Source organism: Octodon degus, unplaced genomic scaffold (genome assembly GCF_000260255.1).
Source record: "Octodon degus isolate 3935 unplaced genomic scaffold, OctDeg1.0 scaffold00067, whole genome shotgun sequence".
NCBI lineage: Eukaryota > Metazoa > Chordata > Mammalia > Rodentia > Octodontidae > Octodon > Octodon degus.
Genome location: NW_004524643.1, coordinates 4,897,298 through 4,907,109, shown reverse-complemented (window position 1 = coordinate 4,907,109; position 9,812 = coordinate 4,897,298). Strand labels below are relative to the sequence as shown.

The window sequence follows — 9,812 nt, the reverse complement described above, 5'->3', positions numbered from 1 at the left end:
AAAAACATGATGATGATGAAGAAGAAGACGTGGCACTTAACCTCTTCAAAACTGGATGGAATTTGATCCCTGACTACAACATAGGCTGTTTGCACTTTGTTCTGGTGGTAGACTTTTTTTTTAAAAATGTATTTAGTACAAGGTCTCCAGGGTCTTACTACACAGATCAGACTTGTAGTGTTCCTCCTGTTTTCAAACTCCCAAAGCGCTGGGATTACAGGCGCACACCACCACACCCAGTCTCAATCCCCTTCTCGTGTGCCCTGGGAGCAGGGCCAGTAGGGCTTGTGGTGCCTGGGATTGAACCATAGTTCCTGCGTTCTGCCTAAGCAGGTGCTTTAGTCTGCTGAGCTATCTGGCCGGCCCTTACTGGCTGTAGACTCTTTTGATATTGCAGGGAATTTAAAGATGAAGTAGAAATGAGAAAATTAAAGGAGAGTGGGATGCTATGGCTAAGAGCTTGCTTCAGATGACCAGGTACACTCAGACCTGGAGCCCGTCAGAAAGAAAGCTGACACTGAGAAAAAACCAGGAAAACCATCTTCTTTATGGTAGAGCAAAACAAACACCTATGAACCAACCCAACCGAGAAGATAAGAGACCTCGCTAACAAAAACTGTAGAATTCTGAAGAAAAAGACTGAAGATGGAAAAAAAAAAAAAAGGAAAAGGAAAGACTGAAGAGGCCATTAGGAAATGGAAAGTCATCTCCTCTACCTGGATAGACAGAATCAATATTGTCTAAATGACCATATTATTAAAAATGATATACAGATTTAATACAATTCCTATCAATACCAGCAACAAAACTAGAACTAGAAAAAATAATCCTAAGGTTTATGTAGAACCAGAAGAGAATCGGAATAGTCAAAGCAAAATCAGCAAAGCAGGAGGTATCTTAACTATAAGGTACCCTAACTATAAAGCTATAGTAATAAAAGCAGCACAGAACTGGCACAAAAATAGATGTGTAGACCAGTGGCATAGAATGGAAGCTACAGAGCCCCATCACCTCTAGCTATCTGCTCTTTGACAAAGAAGCTAAAAATATACACTGGAAAAAAGATAGCCTCTTCAACAAAAGGTGCTAAAAACACTGGTTACCCACACGTGGAAGCATGAGATAAGAGCCATCTCTCACCCTGTCCTAGAATCAAATCAAAATGGGTCAGTACGTTTCTAGTTATAGAAACAAAATCACTGAACCTGCTGGAAGATAAAACAGGGAAAACACTTGAAGACTTGGGCACAGGCAAGGATTTCCTGGACACGACTCTCAAGGCGTAAGAAATAATACTAACAATCAGCCAAGGGGAGGATAGTAAATTCAAAAGCTTCCGCTCAGCAAAGGAACAAGGGCGTACAATGACAGAATACAGAAGGGGAGAAGACTTTTGCCAGCTACTCTTCTGATAGAGACCTAGTATGTGATATACGTGAATATATAAAGAACGAAGAGCATTAAAGCCCCCAACAAATGATCCAGCCCAAAATATGGGCAAATAAAATGCACAGACCTTTCTCAAAAGACAAAAATGCAAACGGCTAGTAGGTACATGAAGAATGCTCAGCGTCTTTAGTCACTGGGATGTGCAAAGCAAACAACACTGAGATCCCACCTTACTCCAGGAGAACAGCTGTTATTGACGACTCAAAAAACAATCCATGCTGGCAGGGTTGTGGAGGATAAATGAATCCTGCTGCATGGCTGATAGAAATTTAACTTAGTGTAATCACTATAAAAATCAGCTTGGGAAGTTCTAAAACAAACAAACAAACAAACAAACAAACAAAGGAAAACAAAAAACTAAGAATAGAAATTGTACTGACCCAGCCGGCCAAATAGCTCAGTGGATTAAAGTACCTGCAAGCAGACGCAGGGCCTGGGGGTTCGATGGTTCCACCTCCAGTCCTGCTGTGCCAGCCCCGCTCCCGGGGCATGCTGAGTCGGCAATTGAGACTGGGTGTGGTGGCAGTACCTGTCATCCCAGCGCTTGGGAGGCTGTAAACAGACAGATCACTAGAGTCCGGTCCAGCAGTGAGACCCTGAACTCACTGAAGACCCTTCCCTAAAATATAAAAATAAACAAATGAAATTGTGCTGACCCAGCTACACCTTTCTCTTGGGTGTTTTTCCCCCCAAAAAACATCCTGTTACAATGATACTTACACAGCTGTGCTCACAGTGGCATAAATCGCATCACGCAAACTGTGAAAGCCGCCTAGACATTCGTCAAGAAGGAAATGTGGTGTGATACGCCATGACGTATGATTCAATGAAAAGTTGACACCGAGTTTCATTCACACAGTGAGCCTCAGGAATAGTGAGGCTGAGCACCTGCTAAGTGCCAGGCACTGTGCTGAGTGCCGCCCACGGCCACTGTCTCACCTCCGTCTAGTGACCCGAGGGGGCATACTCTTTCTGTCTCCTGGCTCAGCGCCAAGGGACACTGTCCATCCTGTAGCAGCTGTCGAACTGCAAAGTGGGTGTGGTCATCCTGGCTACTTTACCTGATGCTCCTATTTCAGCAAAGGAAAGACAAATGTCTCGCGTGGTTTCCCAAGTGCCGTTGATTTCACTTCCACTGTACCTGTTTTACTGCAGATCACCAACAACCAGACTGGACAGACGGTCTTTTCAGAGATGGTTATTACGTCTGTAGGAGATGAAGAGGACCGAAGGAACCACGTAAGTTGGCATCTCCTGTGCCTCTGTGTAGCCTGCCCTGGCAGCCCGCACTGTAGGTCAAGGGGAAAGGAGCTGCCTCTGCTCTGCTTCCACCTCCTTTCTGCCATGACACCCCATCCTTATTTTCTGAGCAGACCACAGAGTCCAGTAGCACACTATGTACAGCATCAGGACACCAGAGAGCTTAAATTCTGTTGTTTGCATCTCAGCTGTGAAAGGAGAGCCAGCAGGCAAGTACACTGACTGGGGACCCTGGAAAAGGACCCAGTGCACCAGAGAGTCAAACCCGCAGAGAGTCTGGGGTGGCCCGTGCTTTACATAATCTGAGTCCTGGCCAGGCAGCCTGAGGGCAAGATGTGTTAAGTGACCTAAAGGGACAAAGGCTGCCTGTAGTTTCAGGCTTTGGGTTCTGGTCCTTCTGTGACTTCTCCTGAGTTGTCTCTTGCTTAGGCCAAAGGTGGAATGGATTTTGTCAAATTCTAAAGGCTGAAAGTTGCAAAGGGTAAGAAAGAAAACCTTCTAGGGATGACCCAGTAAGAGTCACTGATCTGATCTCCCGGTCAAAGGAGGCTAGGTGACACTTCATCTTCTCAGAGAGACTGCTGGCTGTGACCTAGACATGCTCAGCAGTAATGGATTTTCCAGGACCCAGCTTCTCTGTCCCTGGGTGCTTTGTACAACCCCCTGGCCAAGTGCATCAGCTTTGAGCCTTCCTCTGGGCCTTATTGCTGGAAGAAAACAATGTACTGCTATTCATTAAGAAAATGATGTTGTCTTGTTTGGAAGGTGGAAATTTTGTACTTGTTCTGGCACAGTGCTTAAATGTTGGGAGCTGGCTGACACGTTCTGCAGGCTGGTAGTCCTGTGGGCTGTGTGAGCGTGGAGGGACGGGGGCTTGAGTGGGCGCGGACACAGTGCACTGAACTGGACAGGACACTGGCTCTGGAGGACGGAAACAAAACACCTACAGGCAGGGGCCATCTTGGTTTCTCCATCTTCATGTGAAGAAATGATGAAGTAACAACGTCACTGCATCCTAGCCAGGGAAGTACAGGGGCCTGTGAGGCAGAGGAGGGTTAACTGAGGGGAGGAAGAGGAAACTGGCTGCCACAGGATGCAGTCCTGATAGAAGCTGGAGGGCTCCCAGAGGAAAGCCTGCAGCGTCCCCCAGAGGGCCATCTGCACGGGGGTCCTGTGTTCGCTAGGTAGAGGGGGACACCCCTCTGTATGACAGTCTAGGGAGAGGCTGGAGCAGATGGGTCGATACAGGACACCCAGAGGCAGGCAGGCAGAAGTGTTTGGTGGTTTCTGCCGAAGCCCTGAGGATATCGGGTCAGTGCAGGTTCCTGTGGGAGTAGAGGTCCATTTGATTGACTGCAAGGCAGATCTGGGAAGCTGACGATGGACTGGTTGGTGTCTGGCAAATGCCTCAGGCCTTAGGGAACAGACTGGAGATTTGTCAAGCTTCCTGTGAGGGGATGGCAGTGTGGTCGAGCTGGCTCCAGCACTTCAGTGAAAACTTGTACTCTTTGTCCAGAGGCCGGAATAGAATCAGGGGGACAAGATGGGGTTTCCAGTGCACCCCGCAGCCTCCACCCCACCTCCTGGCCCCGACACAGTTGCACCAGGGCTCCACTGCTGTCCTCACTGAGGCACGGACCTCTTTTTTCTGAGCCAGAAAACCAGATTGCTTTTAGAGAAATGAAGAGGGTCCTGCATTGTCGCCGTGGACCCCCTGCTTGGTTTTGTAACTTAATGATCTTTACAGTTGGTTCTGAACTGTACTTCATGCTACTGAAATCATTTCTTAAGAAAAAGGAGGCAGATTTGTCATTCCAAAGGACAACATCGTACGCTGTTTGAACCTCTAATTACCATGAACAGGGGCTAAATTTTCAGGATTTGAAGCTCCCAGGTGCATTCAATTAAAAATAACCACCAAGCACCTCATATTTTTTTCTTTCCTTACACACCAGTGTGTGTACTAACACTTACGGTAACTTGATCAGGCTCTCGGGGAGTTCCAGGCAGGAGCTCTACATGCCTGTCTAGGCATTTGCAGACTCTGCAAAGCCCTGTCTGTTTCCACGCTCAGGGGCAGGGTGGGAAGGATGGGCTGCCTTGTTATTTCACCTGAATGCCTCGGCAACGCCAATGTGGGCTGATGTGCAGGCAGGGGGCTTTTGTGCTGAGCTCAGCAGCTTCACGGGCCAGTGGGTAAACTGGCCAGTGTCAGGCTGCTTTTGTGCAGGAGGATTAGGAGAAAGTGACATGTTGAAAGCTGGAGTAGACGAGCCGTTGTGCGTGGACGTGCTTTTATTGATGGAAGAGCCTGGCTCAGTTAGCCAAGGCACCGTTTTTGAAAGGATGCAACCTCTAGTTGAAATGCAGCTTGCAGCTTGTTGCCTTTCTGGTTTTACCTTCTAAACTGATAGAATGGAATGAGTGTTTGCTTTTCTACCTAGACACGCCTAGTTTCAACTGCAGGCTCACTCATGCACCACCAGCTCCAAAATACTGCTCAATTTCTGAGGCTACAGACAGACAAATTCACTACCAGAAGCACCCAGGCAGTAGAGTTGGAGCGACTCAGCGATTGCCCAACTCCACAGAACGGACCCCCACCCCAGCTCCTTTTTTGCCTGGAGACAGTGAACCAAGTGCGATGACCTTTCTCTCTTTCCTGCCTCAAGTTCTTCCCTGCCCCAACTTGCTCCAGCACCAGAGGAAGGGCAGGTTGTTTCCTCCTGGGCCCTGTTGAATTCACAGAATATCACAGGACACCTTGTTGTCCAAGCCCTGGGGTTACTTTCTAGGGAGACTAAGTGCTTCCCCTGAGGTAGAATGGAGGAGGAAGGACAAGGTGTGAGGTGGGCTGGGTTTGAGTCAGGCCTCAGCCCTTACAAGCTCTGCCCATGGTGACCCCATTTCTTTATGGGTCATTTGGGGGTGATAATCTTCCTTTCATGAGACTGAGTCAGTGTCCAGTGTGGTGCAGTTTACAAAAGCTCTTTGTCTGAAGCTCATTATTATTAAAAAATAATTAACACTGTGCTCTAATTGGCTTGTCCCCTGCTTCCCAGGAAATCACTACAAAAACAGTGGACTGAGTCTAGAGGCAGAGGAGGTGTGGGAAGCCTTTCCCCTGACGCTGCAGTCCTGGGCTAGTTTCCTTCAGCGGCCTGGAGTTGGGTCCTTGATTTCTCAAGATAATTTTCTTGTGGCTGGAGTGCTGCTCTGAGCCACAGGACTGGTTCCTCCGGGCGCTGCCCCTCCCCGGAGTGTGCCCCGAGAGCCTGGAGTGGGTGCTGGGATGAAGGACGGGCAAAGATGGAGAGGCTGACAGGGACAGGCCTCAAGGTCATGGCTGAGGACTCAAGGTGGCAGTGTGGGTACTGGCTGCCACAGAAGAGCACCAAGGTGCTGTTCTAGGGTTGACGGCATCACACCAGCATCCAGATCCAGGAAGAATGTGGCTGTGTTTGTGTGTCTGGATTCAGACTTCGAGTTAACACTGTGATTTCTAGTCACAGATAGAAAGCCCTTATGCTTTAATCCAGTAGAAAGAGTGACAGGGAAAGCTAAGTCATTGCATCATTCTGGGAGATGCGTAAGGAATCCTTCAGGAAGTAGTTAATGTGGGCGAGCAGTTTTTATGGGGTAGAGATTTCTGTTTGAGCTGTAACCTGGGATTTAAGTTATTATCCTCTACTGAGATACCCTTTGAGAAGGAGCTCATTAAATATAAATGATTCCATATCCAAATCATACCATGGAGCTCATATATGAGTTTCATGGGCCGGGGATATAGCTCAGTGGCATAAATACCTGCCTGGCAAGTGCAAGGGCCTGAATTTGATCTCTGGTACTGCAAAAAAAAAAACAAAACAAAACAAAAAAAAAACACCTAATACATTTGATATGAGTTTCATGTAAGTTGGTATTAAAGGTTATCTTTGATAAAATATTAGCATAGAAAAGCAAGTTCGGAGCAGTATATATAATATATACATTATATAAAAATAAAAACATCTCCTTTTTATGAAAAGATGCATTAAAACTATGACAACTACACATTAAATTATTAATAATCGAAATCTGTGGAGGAATTTAAATTTGGTGGGGCTTTTCCTTTATAGATTTCTATATTTTAAAAATACTTTTTAAAAGACCCTGTAAATTATTTATAATTTTGGCAGAACTATCTGTCTGTAGTTTTTGATTTTGCAAGTGTTTTCATTGTGTCAGTGCTAGAAAGCAATTTGCCGAGCCACAGGATGAGGCCACCTAACACCCGAGAGATCCTCTGAATTTTCCTCGAGAAGGTCGCGCTCATTTTCCTCTTCACAGCCCTTTCTGTGGCTGCTGTCACCGTGCCTGACCCACAGTGGGGACCACAGTGGCTGATCACCTGGGGGGGCCAGGAAAGAGGACGACTTCTTTGTGCTTCTGCACTGTTGATTATGAGCCAGCCAAAGGCCGTGATGGCTGTTTGAAAACTGTAAGTTGTAGCAAACATACAGGACTCCTCAAGTTGATCTCAACCCTCACTTTGTCCAGGAGAAAGGTCATTTTGCATTCCAGGCTATTCCCAGGGCCAAATACCATCTGCTCCAGTGCGGGGGCAGATAGGGAGGTGGGGGGACCTTGGAGACTAGCGGTGGGGTCTGTGTGCGCTGACCACCAAGTCATGCACAGGAGTGGGTGATGGAGACCTACATGTGATTGCTTCTGTCCCTGCAAATTATAAAAAAGGCAGACACTCCCTTCTTCCCTTTTTTCTTCTCTCCTTTGCACAGACACCCTGAGATGGCGTATGCCTGCCTCTGGCAGAAAGGGCACTTCAGCGAGCTAGCAAGGAGCCGGGCACAGGCAGAGCCCTTCAAATGGCGTACCTGCTGTATATTGGCTGTGTGATTTTGGTTACACTTTTGTGTAGTTCGCTTTGTCCCCTGTGATGAAATGCTCATGAAAATCAACCTGAAAAAGGAGAGATTTATGGTGGCTTTTGGTTTCTGAGGTCTCAGTCCATGGCCGGCTGACTCATCGCTGGGGGCCTGGGGTGGGCTGAGCATCGTGGTGGCAGAAACTCGCAGCAGAGCAAAGCTGCTGGCCTCCTGGTAGCTGGAAAGAGGAGAGAGTGAGAGAGAGGGAAGGCCTGGGTGTAGGAGTCACTGCCAGGTCCTCGTCTCGGTCCAAGAAGCCAATACTTGTAACCCCAAAGTTATGTTATTGGAATCCCATCAAGTTAATTCCAATCTACCACTCCCAGTGCAACCCACGGTGAAAATAATGACACTAAAATATATTTTCAATCATTGAGGAGCCAAGGGGCTCTTAAGTCCAGCCACGAAGACGGCTTTCTGGAACAAAGAGAGCAACCCAGGGCCTCACCCGGTTTTCATTCAGTGGGGGAGTGACTTGAGGAGGATAGACTGAGAATTGTGGGAAGTAGGTGAGTACTGTGAGCTGAGCTAGGTGGGTGGCCTACATTTACCTCTGCCATATGCAGAGAGGATAAGCAGAGAGAGCAATCTGCATTATACTATTATGCCATAGAGATAGTATCTACTGTTTTGGGGGGGCTGGTGCTTCAGCTTTGATGTAGTCTTTCAAGCCCCAGGAAGTCATAGCCTCTATCTCGAGGCTCAATCCCAGCTGGCAGCGCAGAGCCAATGCATTGGCTCTTTGTCTTGTCTCGACCCGGCTCACACTGAAGAGCAGCAGGTGTAGGTTACCAGGGAAACATGCATGCCATCTTCGAAGACTATCACCAGCACCTCAGCTAGACCAATACACATTGCTTAAGGTCAATTGAAGGATAAACAGAAGTCCTAGCCAGCTCTGTACAGAACAATACGAGGAAATAGAGTCAGGCTCAGTCAAAATAGAGACAGTCGCTCTTCTTTCAAGGAGAGCTGCTCAGGTGGTCCTCCACACCCGGGGACAAGACTTATTCTTTAAAGGCATGACCCCAGTGACCTGCTTTCTCCACCCAAGCCCAGCCTCCTGAAGTTCCACTACCTCCCAGCAACACCATCAAATTATGACCCATGAGGGCCCACACATTGGTGAGGCCAGAGCCCTCGCAACCCACTGTCTTCCTACAGGCCCCATGCTACATCCGGGGCAAAGCCTGCAACACAAGCACTTTGGGAGTACTTCAGACCCAAACTATAATAGTCCTTTAGCTGCTCTCCACTTTCTTCACATGAGAAATGGAATTAGTAAAACTTCCTTCCCTATGATATTGTTACAAGGACGGAGTGAAACAAAATAATCCGGTCCAAACCACCATACAGTGCCTGGAACCCATAAATAAGATGCCAGTAAATGTCAGCCCCTTGTTATCATTTGATTACTCCTAATCTCCATGCCTATTACTATTTCTAGTATTGATTACTCATTCATTTATTTGCAGGTTCTTTTGAGGACTTACTATGTTTTGGGCAGGTAACCCTAAAAAATAGTTTCTTACATCAATGGGCATCCAGGCTAGTGGAGAACCAAAAGGATTGGCAGGTAATTACAGCATAGATGTGTCATTTCTGAGGCAGAAGTTGGGCAGCCCATGGTGGGAGCATGGTGCTGGGGCCAGGTCAGGTAGTCAGGGAGGACTTTGTTGGGAGACAGTTTTTCGTGGGTCTCTCAGGCTTCTGTTCATTCTGTTCCAGACAGTCATTCACAGCACTTTATTCCCAACAGCCTTGGGAGACAGAGAGTTCCCTCTGCACGCATGGCAGGGGGCAGGTGGACTTGCAGTTCACTGGAAAAGGTTTGGGTTCTTTAGGCTGCAAATTCCCTAGCTGTGACACAAACTTGCTGCATGGGTGGCATCTCCCAAGGCCCCTCCACATGCGTGTGGGGAACTTGAGGAGCTGGTGTAGACAGGGATCTCAGGCTGCTTCCACACTTTGGGACAAAATCCTCTGTCTGACCCAAGCAGGAGTCTGCTATTTCCTGCTAGTGCTGCAAACCTGGTAGACTTACTTGTCCTTTGTAAGCAGGCCCCTCACACTTCTTGGTAGGCTTCCTGGAAGAGGTGGCGGTCAAGCTGCATTTTCAGTGGTGTCTAGGAATTAGAAACACTTCTCATTCAGAGTCAAGGAGGCAGGTGGAAATAA

At 47.6% G+C, this 9,812-nt stretch overlaps 1 protein-coding gene across 1 annotated transcript in view; it reads left to right on the top strand.

The window, feature by feature from the left end:
• The window catches only part of Dkk3 (dickkopf WNT signaling pathway inhibitor 3), a 39,626-nt gene that overhangs the window by 8,140 nt on the left and 21,674 nt on the right, over positions 1 to 9,812 (top strand). The window contains exon 3 of the mRNA XM_004634879.2: positions 2,605 to 2,688. Within this exon, the coding sequence (XP_004634936.1) occupies positions 2,605 to 2,688 (84 nt within the window). The remainder of the gene's footprint in view (positions 1 to 2,604; positions 2,689 to 9,812) is intronic.